At 32.2% G+C, this 19,161-nt stretch overlaps 2 protein-coding genes across 2 annotated transcripts; one reads left to right on the forward strand and one right to left on the reverse strand.

Moving 5' to 3' along the window:
* Positions 1 to 1,269: 1,269 nt before the first annotated feature.
* Positions 1,270 to 2,503, forward strand: LOC134686435 (uncharacterized). The gene is made up of 2 exons (XM_063546100.1): positions 1,270 to 1,624; positions 1,937 to 2,503. The coding sequence occupies exons 1-2, from the start codon at positions 1,291 to 1,293 to the stop codon at positions 2,395 to 2,397; spliced, it is 795 nt and encodes a 264-aa protein (XP_063402170.1). The 5' UTR covers positions 1,270 to 1,290; the 3' UTR covers positions 2,398 to 2,503.
* A 2,817-nt stretch (positions 2,504 to 5,320) lies between these two features.
* Positions 5,321 to 19,061, reverse strand: LOC134688049 (uncharacterized). Its single transcript, XM_063548516.1, has 10 exons — positions 18,943 to 19,061; positions 16,032 to 16,178; positions 14,521 to 14,608; positions 11,903 to 11,967; positions 11,003 to 11,153; positions 9,468 to 9,614; positions 8,728 to 8,934; positions 7,472 to 7,687; positions 6,235 to 6,348; positions 5,321 to 5,442 (listed from the first exon to the last, which is right to left on the reverse strand). Exons 1-10 carry the CDS (start codon positions 18,994 to 18,996, stop codon positions 5,321 to 5,323), a joined length of 1,311 nt encoding a protein of 436 aa, XP_063404586.1. The 5' UTR covers positions 18,997 to 19,061.
* Positions 19,062 to 19,161: the final 100 nt, after the last annotated feature.

Genomic DNA, 19,161 nt, shown 5'->3' on the forward strand with positions numbered 1-19,161 from the left:
TAATTTCTCCTTTCCCAAACAAAAACTATTTATTTTGATCTGATTTTATCCATAAAAAGGGATGTGCAAGTTGAACATTTGCATAACTCATATGAAAGCAATACTATCGAAGTTTTGAATTATTCCACTTTATGTAAACATTTATGGCTTATCAACATTTGATTGGTTGAAACTTTCACGTTACACTGAACAAAACTGGATATTCCTCTCTGAGTATTAATTATTACACACTTTGTAAAAAGCAAGCGTAACAAATGTACTGTACATTAATACCTTATGTTCAGACAGTCAAAAAGCAGCGGCAGTAGACTGACACATTGTTTCCATAGCTTATGAACATATAAAGATTTGTTCACTCTCAAAAAGTGAAGAAATGTTTTTGAGCGGTGAACAATTCTTAAGAATAAGTAAAGGAAAATAAATGTATTATTGTGTATCAGCTTTGAATCACAGTTTTTGTTCTAAAGTATTATGAGCCGTCGTTCGGTGAGGAAGAAACAATGCTGCAATGTTATATATGTCATAAAGCTATCTTGTGGTTTTTTCTCAACATTTTAAGAAACACGAATTTAGTTATTTTATCTCAATATGAAACTTATCATTATCAAACCTTTTGTTTTCTGGTCATTTATGTCTATGCTGTACAATAACTTGTATACATGTGGATCTGTTGTGTTCTCCGATATTGTTTTTTAAATTTTATTTTTGCAGTAGGTTATTCTATTTTCATATGAACGTATCAATATATGTTTTCTTAGGTTTGAAACTATATCAACGTTTTGTTAAAAAAAAAACAAGTAAAATCACAAAAATAGTGAACTCCGTGGAAAATTCAAAATGTGAAGTCCGTAATCAAATGCTCAAAAACATCAAACAAATGGATAACAATTGCCATATTCCTTACTTGGTACAGCCATTTGATGTAAACACTGGTGGATTGAATCTGGTTATACATGACTTTGTAAATCTTAAGATTTATTTATAAAAGTGAATAGATCGAATGCAGAATTGTCTAAAACGACCTCGAAGATAAGAACAACACAAAGAGGTAATTGAGAGGACATTTGCATAGAAAAAAAGAATATGAAGGAAATGATTTAAAGTTGGTTTCGTCACGAATGCAAGATCACCAAAAAACGAAAATTACCTTCTTTCAGCACGAAAATCCAATTAAAAATAGAGACACAATGCACAACGGCAATCCTTTATTAGCCTCAAAGTCTTATCTTGCATTGTTCATTGTTTATTGAAACCCTTTAATTTTCAGCTAACGTTTGGAAATATTGAATAATGCGATTCGACATCTTATTTGAAAGTTTTGTTTTTATTGTGTGGTCTGTAAAGGCAAATGAGACGGATTCCGATCTTTATATTAGGCTTCTGAAACTAGAAAAACTGTTTCAAAGACAAGAAATTCAAATGAATGACCTTACGGTGACTGTTGATCAACAACAGAGAGAAATAAACCGACTTAATCAAATTATAGACTCGCGAAATGACGAGAGTATACACATGAATGTTGTGAACGTTCGTGAAAAGTCGCAATCTGGAGTGGATACTTTCCTAAATACAAGTGACACAATTAAACGAAGCAAATATAATGCGGAAAGACAAATCATCAGATGTAAGTATTATCTCCTCTTTTTTTTTAAATTCAAAAAAATGATTTTGTCACTAACTTGAATGATACACACAGTAATTAGAATATGCATTGTGTTAGTTTCTGCATTCGAGTTGATACTGTTTAGTAACCACTTACTAATACGTAGACACATAAGGTTATCTATTTAGAAAACCAATTTATGGACAATATAACTATGTTAAGTTGAATAGTTTTTTAAATTGTTAAAAGGCAAACCAAAGTTATTATCAGCACGAAAATGTATAAAACTATTATTAAGAAGTTTTCATAATTATACATTTTTTAAATTTTCAGCCAAACGATTATTAGTTGGAGAAAACATACCAGCGCAGCCATCTACAATTGCTTTTTATGCTTACCTTAGTAAGGACGAATACAACATTGGAACGCACCATGGGCTAGTTTTTGATGCTGTCATAACAAATTACGGAAATGGATACAATAAACATATCGGAGCATTCGTCGCACCACAGTCTGGAGTATATGTATTAGCTCTTACAATTTTTCCAAATAGGGGAACACTAACTGCAGTTCACATTTTACGCAATAGCGATGTTGTTGGTGATATATTTGCCGACATGAGAGGAACAAGCGTCTATACATTAAGTGGATCAACAGGGATAGCTGTCGTCACCATGAACAAAGGGGATTCCGCATCTGTAAGAACAAGTTCCGTCCATCCATCGACAGGCGCCTTTATCAGCGATTCAAACATGAAAACATCTTTTGCAGGTTGGAAAATTGGAGATTTGTAATAACGTCTGATGAGGAAATCTGCATCTTTATATAAAATAAAATTAATCTGTTAAATCGTAATTGTACAGGTTATTCTGTTAAGTAATGTTTTAGAAAAGAGGATCGCAGGGGTGCTTTTCATGTTGAAGTTTAAATCATTAAAAGTAAAGAGATAATATATGATTGCAATGAGACAATTTTTCACCAAATTAAATGAATTTTAACATTTTGTGCTTTGTGCTTTGTTCTGTATGTTCTTTGTTTCTCTAATTGCAATTTAATGTCGATTGAAGGAAAAGGAAAAGTTGTAAATGTGGAGGACACTATATTACGAAAAACAGTATATATTGTTCAATAATAACAAGTTGCTCTGATCTGTCATATTTGGTAAATTATTTACAAAAACTTCAAACATAACTTTTAAATTGTGTGTTATATTATTTATATAAGTCATGAAAATTTAATAGCACATTTTTAGACAGAAGAATGTTAAAGTTACCAAACGTAGACTTCAATCTCAAGGGTCGAAAGACAGACACAATCAATGCCACAAAAAGACTAAAGGATCACTTGGATCTCTATGCAACTCCTACAATAACCATACTTCAACATTATAAAGTAGCATAGTATACATGATCAAACTATAATATTTGTTTTGTTCGTGTTATATTGATTGTTTTGTTTTACTTAAATTATAACTTTAGCCTTTATATTTGGCTAAAAACCTTTAAAAAAAGATTAATTATAAAATCCTCATGTACGGGTAAGAGAGAAAGCATCATCAAATGCTTTGGTCAAATTGGCGTTTAATCCATCTTGTATGCCTGGTATGGAGAGGTAATGTTTGCTGAACACATTTATCATGGCATTTCTTCTGTTTTGTATTGCTGTCAACTTGTGTTTTTGACAATTTATGGGTCATTAACTGTAAAGATGTTTTTGGCATTTTTGAGATCTTAGATTACTGATAGTTTACAGCCTTTAAATTAGCTTTCTATCACCCTTTTCGATGAAACTGTCCGAACACGTTTTTTTTAGAAATCTTTATGTAAGCGCTATTACTTCTGACGACAAACAATATATTTACAGAAGAGGTCGTGACATCGCTTACGAAACATGTTATAATAATGCAACGTCGAACAGTAAAACAAAAGAGATGTGGTATGATTGCAAATGAGACAGCTATCTACTGAAGTTCACATTTGTTAGATGAAAGCAATAATAGGCAACCTTACGGCCTTTGTCTTGAAGTATACTTACTAGGCGTAAGGTATAAAGCGCCCATCAATTGTAGCGTCACACTCAGTTACATAATTCCTTTAGTATTCAAAATACATTCATCAAAATAGCAAGGTGTCTGTTCTTTAGTTCATTAGTGGATTTTGAGAATCTTAGAGAATGCTTTAGATAACGATTTAGAACAGGAAATATTGAACTCGGCCGAATACATGTTCAATCTAAAATGTGCTTCTCCACGAACGGAATGTTAAGGAAGTCGAAAATGAAAAGAGTAAGGCCAATCAATACCGCAGCCGTCTTAAACTAGAATATGAAGTTAAGTTAAAAATCAACGTTTAAAAAACCCGAAAAGTCCTTTTCGAAAAAAAAAATTTACATTAAATCTTGCAATATTTTTCCGCAAAAATGTGCAAATAACTATCGTATGTTGTTTTAAAATTATGTTCTGCAGTTGCACCCATGTTGAATTTACATACGGCACCAATACTAAAAATTATATAAGGTAGAGGTTCAATTTTTTCGTGGTTTCTGAAAGGGGAATTTGAAAATTTTAGGCCAGCAAGAACACCAAAGTGAACAGGTAACCTTTATATATATTTAATCGTAACAAAACAAACAAGATCTCTTACGACCATGTAGAGAACATTGCGGCAAATGTTGGTTCTATTTTGTTAGGTACTTTAGGGAGAAAAGATTCTAAGACGGTGGTATAGGTGTCCCCACCTGTCAGTATACAGCGTATGATTGTCACAGATGTCACTGAGTTTAGCAGGGATAGTATTATCCTTGCTCCAGGAGTGAAAAATTTACCGGCAAAATCATGTGTGCTTTGCTAAAAGAAGAACGAAAGATACCAGAGGGACAGTCAAACTCACAAATCGAAAATAAACTGTAAACGCAATGGCTAAAAATAAAAAGGACAAAAAGACAAATATAAGTACACATGACAAAACATTGAAAACTAAAGAATAAGCAACACAAATCCCACCAAAAACAATGGGTGATCTCAGGTGCTCCGGAAGGGTAAGCAGATCCTGTGGCACACGTTGGTTATTTATGAGATAACAAATCCGGTAAATAGTCTAATTCGGTAGTTCACATTCATGAAAGGGAAGGGGATTGAAGTTACGACGTAAGGAACATATCCGATATCATTTGGAAAACGGTTATTTCATAACGGTAAACCGACTCGTGAAGGCGTTCGTAAAATTTACGAAGAGATAATTTCAACTTTACCATTTGGAAGTCTTGATTTAATAGCTTCCCTGTGAGCAACAACAGTGAACCCTCTATCAAGAAAATCATGATAGGAAATACAAGCACGGGAATATCGTATCAATTGGGAGATATATACCCCGAACATTGCCTATATACACTGTATGCAGGTGATGCTGGAATGTTGCTACTTAGAAATGTCACTATAAAATTGTTAATCCACCTAATTCTTCTTTAATATATATGAAACTGCCTTTAACAATTGAAAACTCAAATCAAACGAAACACATCATCTGTTAAAGGGCTGATTGAATTATTTATCGTGTCACCAACATTTTTTTACACACAGATTTGCAAGGTACAATTATAAGAGTGTGCGTATTGAAAAACTAAGATTCTTACTTTATTTGACAAGAAATACCACAATATCTAAGATGTTATAAAACTTGAGTAAAATTGTTTATTTGTTATTCATCTGACACTTTCGTGTCATGGAAAACTTAGTGATTTTCCTGCTGGTCTAAAGTATGCTGTAACTTTATATTCAGGATGACTACCACATTTTCTCCAGAAATATTCTGCTCGGGAAAAACAACTTTCTATGTCGTCATCTGAAATTTTAAAACAGTATAATATTTTATTATTGAAACAGGTCAAAAGAGAAATGAGGAAATATTGTCTTAACACTGATCGTAATGATATATCTCCAATAGATATAGTTAGATGTAGTATGAGTGCCAATGTCAGAGACAACTCTCCTTCCAAGTCACAATTTATAAAGTAAACCGTTATAGGTCAAGGTAGGGTTTTTAACACGGAGCTTTGGCTCAAACCGAACAGCAAGCTATAATGAGCTAAAAAATTACTAGTGTAAAACCATTCAAACCGGAAAACCAACGAGCAAGACCATACACTGTTATGTAGGTGCATTTGTTAATAACCATCTGTATGATAACACCTAGCGTTGTTCTGAAGAAGTTTTTAATCACGGTAAATAAGGAAACACCACGTCGAAATATTTAGGAAATACATATTGTTTTAGAGACTTAATATATAGATTGAATTAAAAAAAAACGATAGTATTTTGTTTTAAATTTGTCATCAACTAAAAATTTCTCATTTCCATGAAGGTATTTTCTCTTTATTTGAAGATAATTTTATTAACCAGTACCGTATTAAACAGTTATTTATTTACCATTATTTCGTAACATGAAAATTTTTTTTATTTTCAATCTTAAATTTTATCCTAGCACCAGTACAGTGTCGAAACTAGAAAAACGTAAACTATGATCTAATTATAACAAATCTGTGAAGGAAAGATTTATGATTTTCAACGATGGACACAAATTAAAAAACATACAGCATTTCATAACATATATGGGGTATATATCTGAATATGTTACCTGTCCGAAGATAAGTAGCTCCGAAACTATCATAAAACATGTGCTGTAATGAATTGTCGGTTGGACATTTCTGTGTTTTGATCCAACATCCAGCTCCTGCTACTTTTATTTGACCTAAGAATTGAAAATTTAAACTTTGTTTGAATATTGCAAACATGACCAACTATATCTTAAAAACTTCATTAAACAATTTGAACGTAAAGCTTGAATGGAAGTATTTAGTTCCTCCTGATAAAGCTGTTGATGACTTCAGTTAAAGGAGCATTATATGAAAAATTCATAATCACCGATTTGACTCAAATTCTCATGTTTTTGTGACAGATTAAAACGTATATCCAAATCAAAATAAGTTCAAAATAAACAATTAAAAATGCATGGACTCGATAATATTTATCAATATTTCTGGCGTATTTCTGACAAAAATGTCATCTAATAAAATTTTGAGATAACCTCCGATGACCTCCGACTGTCATATAATTCGACAGATAATTGATAGAAAAGGTAGCGATGACGTCATTGATTTTTTAAAGGGCTGTTTGTTTTCATATTGTAGGGTTTAATGTTTGTTTATCATCGTATGTGTCAGCATAATTATAAATTTTTGTGGATCAAATCAGTCAACCAAACTGTTCATCCTTTCAATGTTGATATTACTTTCCTTTAATACAAAAACATTTGTAATTTTTGTCTAGCTAAGGGGTTAAATTGAAGATAACATGAAAGCAGATTTAATGAGGTCGAATTAGTGACTCGCATATCATGATCAATAATTCATAAGCGATTGTTCTCTGCTTATTTTGGAAAAAATAAAACAAGTTGGCAGCTAAATCCATAACTTCTGAACAGGAAAAGTGAAAATCGCCATTATTGAACTTGACTACCATCAGCATCAACATATATAGATTTGCTGAATAGGTTTGGTTAAACGGTTCATGAATAAATGCAAGGACATGACTGGAAACAACATTTGTCAATCTTTCAAGAACCATAACTCCTGAATGGTAAAAGTCAAAATCCTGTTAAAAAGGGAGGTTACATGAAACTCACACAAAGTGATTTGAGTAAATACTATATTTTTGTTTCATAAAATTTCTACAAGTACAAGGAACAAATGCTTGTAGTTTATTATTAATTTTTCAATTATCATTATTAATTATATGATAATTCCATAGAAAGTTATTCATCCATTAGCTATAGAAACTTATTGATCTATATATATTTGAGTATTATTTTTCACCTGTAGGTTTATATATACTAGCTAGTGGGAATGCAGGATCATTTCCACAATATCTCCACTGTGGTAATGCCCTGGATAAACATGCTGATTCGTCATGAGCACCGTTAACATGTTGTTCTGCCCATGCATCTCTAATGAAACCAGAGGCCATCGATTTTACCCTTGGACATCCATACGTTGCAAAATAACATCCATTACCGCCAAGTGTCATTGCACCTATTATAAACATATTAGAAGACCAACATGTGGGTGATAATGCACCAAGTGGAGCAGTATCCGTTACCCTTCCGGAGCACATGAGATCACCCCAGTTGTTGGTTGTTTACGTGTTGCTTAGTCTTTAGTTTTCTTTGTAGTGTCTTTTGTACTTTGTCTGTTTGTCTTTGTTTATATTAGCCATAGCGTGTTCAGTTTGTTTACGATATTTGAGTGTGATTGTCCCTCTGGTATCTGTCCCCCTCTGTAAGAAGGGGTTCTACGGTGGAGAAAAAAATGTTCACTCGTTGCCTATTAGGACGACGCTCTTTGAAAAGTTAAGATTATAAAACAAATCACAAGTACTCAAATATATAAATATTAATATACAAACCCAAGATGCTTGTTTTATATATCAACATATCAGTGTAAATACATTCATGTGCATATCAAAGGACTTTTAGTCATTAATATATTATCAAAAGAAAAAAAAATACAGTACAAAGTTGTTGCCGTTTCTTCTAGGTCCAACATAGGTGCGTAAATTATAAAGGAATGCTTAACATATCATAAGTGTCTTAAGATGAAAGCGAGGATATGGATATTTATAAAAAGGAACAGTTCTTTTATATGAAAACAGTTTTGTGTGGGTTTTTTTTGCCATGAAGCAATGTATTGAAAAATGCAAATTGCAGTAAAAACATTATTTTCTCCATATTCGAGGTTCATGCAACATCCCTTTACGTACTTTTTGAGTTGATGGAACTAACTTACGGGAGATATATCATATTCGGCGAGATATATTATCTTTCATAAATCACCAAAGCGTTGAATGAAAGTAAAATGCAATATGAAAGAGATGAAAGTGACTTCGAACTTTGATTTTGAATTATATTCAAAAGTGAATGATTGTCTAATGATAAAAATAGAACAATTCAAGGGTATTAACTTATATTGTATATTGATTTTATGTTTGTTGTATATGCAATAATTTCGATTATTTGTGAATGCAGTTTTTTAAATTGCTCCCCGACTTTGTTTGTTGTGTGCTTTTTAGTTACCTGTTGGTCCAAAAATTATTGCAAAAGATGAACCGTTGCCACATTTTGATATCATTTCAGTCACTTTGTTTAAACAGATTGTTTCATCTGTTCCTGAGTTATCTTTCATTTCTGCAATCATGTCACGATAAAAAGGCGTGGATATAGGTCTTTTAGCCTTCTCATATGCAGGATGATTAGGACATTTATCAAAAGAAAACCAGCAACCTATATTACAACATAAAAGCATCTAACTAAAAAAACATGATAACAAGTTAACTGATTTGTTCGCCTTTTAAGTGCTTTAATTTTAAAGACTATCTCAATACTTCTTTTTATCAATATCTTTTATTTTTCAATTAACGAAACCGTAATCAAAATTGGAACAAATGACGACAAAAACAAAAATTCTTATTCACAGCAAGTCTTTGAAATTATGATTGAATCTGTTTCATATATAGCTCTGATTGCCTTTTAGGTTTGGCTATGCTAGTTTGTTAATGTCTATATAAGTGGATGACCTTCGAATTAGGTTTAAGTTTTTCAAATAGTTTGGCTTCGAGCATCACTGAAGATAAATAATTGTCGACACGACTGTCTAGGCCAGTATCGTTTAATTTTATAATAGATCATGCCAAAACTTTTCTTGGTTGTTTAATAGCCTTGTCTATTCCGAGATTCAATGCACACATTGTCCGATATGCATTTTATATTGGGGTATACTTCTTTATATGTGACTTAATTAAATTAGTATTATATACCTGTTTTAGAAACATTATATAACACATTTGGTTTAGATCCGTCTGGCAGGTAAATAGATACCGGTGGCTTAGCCAGGGATTTTAATCTACATGTCCCGTGTGTAGGCGGAATACCTGATAAATATCCCAATGCTGGTTTTACTAAATCTGAAAAGAAACAAATTGTAAACGCTTTACCCCCTGTATAATGATTTAGTTACGATATAAAATTTGGGTATACTTTAATTTTGGATGTAACACGTATCATGATTGGCTAAAAGTATTTTGTCTATTTGCTCATAGATATAACTGTGTCATGTGACTGTGACTTCATCAACGTTGTTAACGATTTACTTTGGCTTAAAATGAAATTTAGAATTGAATTGTAAGGAATGACTTAATCTGAAAAGAAACATCTTGTAAACACTCTACCTTTTGAATAATGGTTTTGTTACAATATTTGGGTCAAACTCATAACCGGACAACTTTGTTAACTTGATTTTTTTTCTAATTGGCAACAATGTTTTCACATTTTCCATGCAAAAGGTACATGTAATAGATGCAAAAACAAGGAAAATCCCCCATTTCCATTCTCAATTTTAAAATACTTTAACTGTTTTTTTACCATTTCACTTATTGAACCTATTTGGAACAGGTCATCACCACGTTTAAATAATTATGTGATTAAAGTGATTTTCTTAATGAAACCCAAACATTTGAAAGTCAAGACAGTATAGATATTTGATTATTTATAAACCTATATGGCTTAAAGGGACCAAAATAGACCTAACACGATATGATATGATTGACAATGAGACAAATGCACTGAAGATTAATTATGCCTGAGGAAATTGGAACCTGGGTTTCTCAATGATTTCTGTGTCTATTTCAATTTCAGGAGATGTTTTAAAGATATTCCATTATTATTACTGTGGTTTATGATGACGTCATATAGGGATACTTATAAGTCTTACCACACAAATTTTAATCTTCAAAAGAACTTTAACAGAAATCTGGTGTCTTTTTGACAAAATTTTGTTTAGAAAGTCTTTTTAACGTACGACAAATAAAGATTTACTTATAAAATATAAGCAGCAATTTGAAGGGCACTCATTCAGTAACCTTTTGTTTTAGTTTTAGTTTCCTCTCAGACAAACACGTTAGCATATGCCATTTATGTTTATTCCAAAAGTTACAGTGAAGCCTCCTACCCGAACAATTGAATACTAAGGATATTCAATATACCAGCACTTCATGTGATATATGATCAAAAGGAGAAAAATCGCACAAATAGTCATATCCACCGTTTTTTCTGAGTGATTAGTAACATCGACAGGTCAAGTTCGATGTAAACATCTTTGCTGTTAGTCCACAATCATTTTCATATATCCGAGGTCAACATGTAGTACGATAGTCTTTTATTTTGTCTTCAAAAATGCAACGTTCTTACTAAGTGAAGTGGTACTTATGTATGATGTCTAACTCCAACCAACAGTCTTTAAATATTGTTTTTTATTAATCATAATGAAACTGTAGTGGTAACATAAAGAACACACTTGTTATTGCAGGCCCTATTTGGTATCTGGGCCCAACATCTTTTGGCAATATTGGGCTAGGAAAACTAGTTTCTGCAGCAAAATCTTTCAGGAGACATATAGGTTTAAAATTTCCGTATAATGGAGCGTAGAAGCTGCTTTCATCAGATACCTGATAATAAAATTTAATATTAATCATATAAAAATATTAATCAAATATAAAAATCAAACATTCCTAAGAACTTCAGACTTTAGGTGAAAGTTTATTAAAGTGTCCAATATATTCACCACCATATATCTCGTTCAATTCACTAAATAGGTGGAAAAATAAAAATTGATGTTTCAAATTTCATCATTAACATTTAAACATAATATATTTATTCATAAATTTGTCACATTGTACTGAATTAAATAATTGCTGTCATCTTTAAGTTGTGTGCATTGTACTTGCAATTTTTATCCAATCTTATAAAATAAAATATGTTTTAAACTTACAAAATTATAACATCTATTTTCTTTTTTGATTAAGCTAATATATATCTTATTCAATATTCGTTGTCATTGCAATTACAATATGGCTGTACCAAGTCGGTAATAATTTTAAAAAGTGCATGCAAAAACACACAACAAACATGAAATCAATATATCATCTTAGTTAATACCCTTGTTATCTTATAGTTCGTGTCTAAGTAAGTTGCATTGTCGTTTGTTTCTGCTGCACTTCAGTGTTCTGTGTTTTCGTTGTTTCCGCTTACAGTTGATGTATAGACCTCGGTTTAAGTTTGTAACCTATTTTGGTTTTCTCTCTATCGATTTATGACTTTTGAACAGCGGTATACTACTGTTACCTGTTATCAAACATACACAACTAACCTAATGATTACTCACGTAAATATTTTCCGAAACATTGAATCATTTAGCTATATGCTGTCCATGGAAATGAGGTTTATTAATGGAGTGGAAAATATTATCTGTTATTTGATTCCCTGTTCAAATGTAATGTCAAGAATATAAATACTAATGCAAGAAACTCCATGATGCTAAAAATACTCACTGAGGAATATGAGTATTTTAAGTACAATGAAAGTTTATATGATATATGAAGTGAAGTGTGACGTTCAGGTCCTCTAAACTAGTGCACATTTGGTCCCTGAAACCCGCCTCCAGCTGCGGGATGTTCTCGCTCTGTTGAAGACCCATCGGTGGTTCGAATTTTTAGTCGGTTTATTGTCTCTTCGACTCATTTCCCATTTCCATTCTCAGTTTTTCAATATGGAATAAAACAAAACTTAACCTGTTGGCACGAAACGAATGTCCCTGCATGTGGCAAATAATACGAGGACAAGGATCATATAAAGTCACAAAGTGTTTGTGGTGTTGGTTTGAGTTTTTTTGTTTTCAAATCTACCGTTTCGGAATTGTCAAAACAACAGAATTGGGAATAATACTGTTTTTTCAAAATGTCCTATAAATTTTTTTAGTTCAATATTTTGAGTCAAGTACAGTCTGTTAACATTGATAACCTCGGATTACTCCTTGGTGATGATCTTGCGGATTTGAAGACTATAAACCAAAATGTAACTCACGATGTTCTAACCGACACGTACTGTATGACAAGTCAGTAATAACATATATGCGTACTTTGTATGTGTAGTCTTCGTAATTTTTTTTAACGTGTAAAGTCTGAAGAAATAAAGATTGGAAGCAAATCTTAGTTTCAAAAAATATTGAACACGTTATCAGAAATGATTCAAAAATTATTGTATTAAAGACACAAATATTAACGGTTGGGTTATGACATAAAAGGTATATATTTTAAAGTTAATCAATATAACATCATACATTTTATTGTGAGAGTACTATTTTACGCTTTTTTGAAAAACCAAATGAAATTCAACAATTCTTCCTATCTATTTAAAACAGTTAACTGGATAAAATGTAATTTAAACAAAAATGTCTTCCCTGTTCATGGATGCCCCACTATCATTTTTTGTTTGTTTGATGGACTGTGAAATTGGTGTAAGAACTTTAATTTGGCATTAAAATAAAAAGGATCATATCATAGGGCACATTCAATTTCATCAAAAATTACCTTGACCAAAAACTTTAACCTTGAATTTGCACTATCATTTTCTGTGTTCAGTGAACCATGAAATTATGGTCAAAACTCTTATTTGGCATTAAAATTAGAAAGATCCTACTTGTGTACTAAGTTTCAAGCTGATTGGACTTCAACTTTATCAAAAACTACCTTGACCAAAAACTTTAACCTGAAATCTTCACTATCATTTTCTGTGTTTAGTGAACCATTAAATTGGGGTCAAAACTCTAATTTGGCATTAAAATTAGAAAGATCATATCATAGGGCATATGTGTACTAAGTTTCAAGTTGATTGATTGGACTTCATCTTCATAAAAAAAACTACCTCACCAAAACCTTAAACTTTAAGCGGGACAGACAGACAAACGATCAGGCGGACGAACGAATAGACGGTCGGGAGGGCGAACGGACGCACAGACCAGATAGTAAAAAATCCATCGCAGGTGGAGCATAAAGTCAAAAAGCAGAATACTCTGAGGGATACGGTTGACATAGTTTTCATTGACACATGTATAGCAGTTCTGCCAACTGTTCATTAAGCAAATGCGTGAGATTTGGCAAAAATTGAAAGATAAAAGAGGAAAAAATAGGTCCAAGGATACTGCCGCAAAAATGTAATGAGTTAATATTTCTTGACGAGTCGTATTGTGTTTCGATTTTGACGGAAAATACTTCCGGAAGGGCGACAACTCGAAACGATAATATAGAAGACTTCATCTCGGGTGAAGGGGTGTTATAGGTAAAATTTTACGACGTAGACTTAATTTATTTAATTTAAATGATGCATTTGATTTAAAATCATGCAACAACAATAACTCTCAATAGCAGACAGACAAAGAGAGAATCCCACGAGTTTCAAATTAATCAATGAATAGGGCAATCCAGAGCAACAACTCAATCTGATACCCTTTGAAATCAAAAAAACTACATGCATGCGCATTTATACATAAACAAACCCGCGACTTCCAATTTGGAACAAGAACTTTTATTATTTGATATGATGAATGGTTCTCCATTTCTTTTTGAGAGTACAGTATCAAATATCAGTTTTATAACGGTAAAATATAGAAAAACTCCACTTTAGTTCTTATATGACAGAAATAGAATTATTGGAATATAGAGAACTATCGCATTTATCAACACGTATAAGTCAAGGGAAATATCAAACATGAAGATTATGAGAAGGACATTACAGGAAAGTTGTTTATGTTCAATCCTTTTGCTTAATTTTACTTTTTAAAGCAAGACAATCATAAGAATCTGAGATGTTGCTGAATGTTTATAATAAAACGATTGACGTGATGGAATGCAGCCCTGAGTCAACGGTAAAAGTCTACAGATTGCTTGAAATCAATCGTCTCCCATAAACCTGATATTGAAGAAAGTGTTTGCTAAGTATGGTTAAACACAGCATCCGTCCATTATTGATAATTCATACCTTCTGGGTCCCCTGGCTTGTTGTCAGACATAATTGAAGCGAGTTTTGGGTACCGATGACTCCACAGATCGTTTTGATATGGTAATATCTGGTAGTACATAGTATATTTATACAAAATTAAAGTAATCACAATAAAAAATTATTTTGAAGATGCTCAATAGACACTCTATATAAATCTTCATTCACATCCAAAACTCATATATCATAGATGAAAAGGAATGGGCATCTCAACGATAATTACTGTGTTTTATAACCGGCGCGCTAGACCACACGACCACCCGGGCTTCATATAATGAAGCTTTCGGTGGCTGGGTGTTACCTTTCCACGTCAGTTTGAATCGAGCGTCGTACTACAGTACATGATATAAGGCATGACGATGTTGTTCTTACAGATCAGCTAAATTATGTAAAGTAAAGGATTCTACAAATTAATGTAAGATACAGTCACAGAAAATAATTATATTTATAAGTACGTCTGAGCCAGTGACAACTCTACAACATATTTATCCATCGGACCACCAGCAGTGATACATGGCTGTGTACATTATATATATACAACTCTGTTTAGAAGAGGGAAGAACAAAAAAAATGCGTAAGCAAATTTACAGATCTAACATTGTTGGGTTGATGTTTAGACGAGTTGTATATACATAATGTACACAGCCATGTATCACCATCACTGCTTGTGATCGATGGATAAATATGTTGTAGAGTTGTCACTGGCTCAGACTTACTTATATATAAATATATATATAGCAGAATTTACAACTCCTGTATGAATAACGTTTGCAATATACTAGTACGTATATATTTTCGTTGTAATTTAGTTGATCGGCTCTGTTAGATCATAAAATTCCTATAAACAGTTTGAAAAAGCTTTCATTGAACATTTTGGTGCCACATGTGTATCCGCCTTTTTTTTGCAGACCTTCAAAAGCCATCAATATATCTTTAACGTAGGTTATGAGGACACTTCTGAAATTTGGTTATCCGTTGTGAAGAATAAAGATAAAGTTCTGTATTCTTAAATATCAAAAATATATGTTATTCTTCAGGATTTTAACTTCGGTAGGTATCGTATGCTCATATGTTATATTTCCAAGTGAATTATCAACGCCTTATTCTGTTGACAGCCGGTTTTACGCATAAATACGATTTTGTTCGCAGCTTTAAATGTAAAATAGTGTATTACTGTTCTATATTTACCAAGCGAAATAACGTAATATGGAACTAAATGTAAATGCATTTGCCTTAATGCCTCATTTTTTTCATGGGGAAAAAGATGACAATGTTCCACTTGATTTGTTTTACACTCATGGGGTCAAATTCAATTGATAAAAATTCCCATAAAACAAGTTGCAGTGTCGGTTATTCCTAAATAAGAAAATAGCTTTGATAGCACAATCTGGTATTAATTCTAATGTTACAGTTAATCATTATTTATGAAATGATACCAACTGATGATGACAGTGCGGTTTATAATTTTACTGTAACTCGATGTTAATACATACGTTTAAATTTCCTATTAACACATAAGTGTTTCCACCTCCATTGTGACCTCTAGCATCTATCTGCATTGAATACTTAGATGTATTGAAGAAAATATTCTGTCGAATAATATTGTTCCTTCCTCCCCCAATGTTGACATGCACATCATTCTGTAAAAAATTGAAAACAACACGTTTAATAATTTCATGCGTTCGAAGCGCTTTTCTGTTTTTTTCCTTCATCAGTAACGCTCAAAGCAAAACATTTGAAATCCGAGGATATATAAGTGCCGAAACCGTTGAAGAGCTATATAAAACTAGAGGCTCTAAAGAGCGTGTGTCGCTCACCTTGGTATTTGTGAATTAAACAAAGGAAGCAGACAGTTCATGACAAAATTGTGTTAAGGTGATTGTGATGTGTTTGTACATCTTACTTTACTGAACATTCTTGCTGCTTACAATTATCTCTATCTATAATGAACTTGTCCGTGTAGTTTCAGTGGAAAATGTTAGTAAAAATTTACAAATTTTATGAAAATTGTTAAAATTGATTATAAAGGACAATAACTTCTTAGGGGGTCAATTGACCATTTTGGTTATATTGACTTATTTTTTAGTCTTAAATTGCTGTACATTATTGCTGTTTACAGTTTATCTCTATCTATAATAAAATTCAAGATAATAACTCAAAACAGTAAAATTTCCTTAAAATTACCAATTTAGGCGCAGCAACCTAACAACGAGTTGTCCGATTCATCTAAATATTTCAGGGCAGATAGATCTTGACCAGATAAACAATTTTACACAATGTCAGATTTGCTCTAAATGCTTTAGTTTTTGAGTTATAAGCCAAAAACTGCATTTTACCCCTATGTTCTATTTTTAACCGTGTCGGCCATCTTGGTTGATTGGAGGGGTAACGAAACACAAATTTTAAACAAGATACATCAATGATGATTGTGGCCAAGTTTGGATTAATTTGGCCCGGTAGTTTCAGAGGAGAAGATTTTTGTAAAAGATCATGGAGATTTACGAAAAAAGGTTAAAAATTGACTATAAAGGGCAATAACTCCTAAAGGGGTCAACTGACCATTTTGGTCATGTTGACCTATTTGTAAATCTTACTTTGCTGAACATTATTGCTGTTTACAGTTTATCTCTATCTATAATAATATTCAAGATAATAACCAAAAACAGAAAAATTTCCTTAAAATTACCAATTTAGGGGCAGCAACCCAACAATGGGTTGTCTGATTCATCTAAAAATTTCAGGGCAGATAGATCTTGACCAGATAAACAATTTTATCCATGTCAGATTTGCTCTAAATGCTTTGGTTTTTGAGTTATAAGCCAAAAATTGCATTTTACCCCTATGTTCTATTTTTAGCCATGGCGGCCATCTTGGTTGGTTGGCCGGGTAACAAAACACACATTTTAATATAGATACATCAATGATGATAGTGGCCAAGTTTGGTTTAATTTGGCCTAGTAGTATCAGAGGAGAAGGTTTTTGTAACAGATTACTAAGATTTACGAAAAATGGTTAAAAATTGAATATAAAGGGCAACAACTCCTAAAAGGGTAAACTGATCATTTCAGTCATGTAGATTTATTTGTAAATCTTACTTTGCTGAATATAATTACTGTTTACAGTTTATCTTTATCTATAATAATATTCAAGATAATAACCAAAACAGTAATATTTCCATAAAATTACCAATTTAGTGGCAGCAACTCATCAACGGGTTGTCTGATTCATCTAAAAATTTCAGGGCAGATAGATCTTGACCAGATGAACAATTTTACCCAATACATCAATGATGTGGCTAAGTTTGGTTTAATTTGGCCCAGTAGTTTCAGAGGAGAATATTTTTGTAAAAGTTAACGACGACGGACGACGACGGCGACGGACGACGACGACGGACGACGGACGCCGGACGCCAAGTGATGAGAAAAGCTCACTTGGCCTTTTGGCCAGGTGAGCTAAAAACTAAAACAAATAGCCAAATTCATCTAATGTCAACTTTGCCTGTAAATGAGTCTTAACAGTGTTATGGGACTTGCATATATGTACTTGCATATTTCTGGATGAATTAATGTTGGCTAGAACGATTAAGCATAAACTTCTCACAAAATTAATAATTGGCCTCAAAAAGCTGTCTTGAAAGCGGTTTTTTAATCGAAAAGTTGCTCTTATTTCTTTTTTTTTCAAAATGTTTTTATTTTTTCGCAACAAAAATTGAAAGTTATATGTAGTATTCATCAAAGAAACCTTTACTGTTTTGGAAAATATGTAATTTATCTGATGTCGCTATAGGGAACCACAGGGAGAAAACTTTGTTTATGCTGTTCGTTTGTTTTTTGCAATTATGTATTTTAGCACTTTGAAGTCATAGAGAAATTATTATAATGACAGAAGACAAAATATTTTGATAATGACATCTATCTGAGTAATGGTGTATGTAATGGTGAATGTTGTGTTATTGGTTAGTTTAAAAAATGTTTTATATTTCCGATTGAATATGCAACACATAATGTCTTAACATAATTTTTTCATCGTTTTAGAAATTTAGAATAGACCTCTCCCTCCACAGACAAAATTACTAACCCACATAAACATTGAAAAAAGCTGATTCAAGTTAACCATATGCAATAAAACAATCAATTATGTCATCTTACAAATATATTAAAAAAAAAACACGCAATATTACGACGAGAAAGACGCCGCTGATAATGCTTATGATTAAAGTTACATAGAAAAATAAAAAACATGTAATAGTATTCAAGTTATATGTATTAAAATGTGCATGACACTGTAGATATGCATTGAAAAAGTAAATGTAAAAGCAGAAACGAACAAAATCTTTCGTCTCTCATTAACTATTCAAGCAAATACAACATTAATTTAAAGATGCATAAAACACTTTGTACTTACGTCATGAAAAACATTATTTTCGATAATAGCACTGGAAAATTGGTCATCTAGCATAATACCTCTGACGTCAGCACCTGGTACCAGTCGTTTAATATCATGGAAATGGTTGTTTCGAATAATGTTTCCTCTCAGAAAAAAATAAACCCTTTTGAGAAATATGACCGTAAGAGATCAAATTAATAGCAAAATTCAAGATATGTTATAGATTAATTGTTCTTT

Source organism: Mytilus trossulus, chromosome 10 (genome assembly GCF_036588685.1).
Source record: "Mytilus trossulus isolate FHL-02 chromosome 10, PNRI_Mtr1.1.1.hap1, whole genome shotgun sequence".
Lineage (NCBI taxonomy): Eukaryota > Metazoa > Mollusca > Bivalvia > Mytilida > Mytilidae > Mytilus > Mytilus trossulus.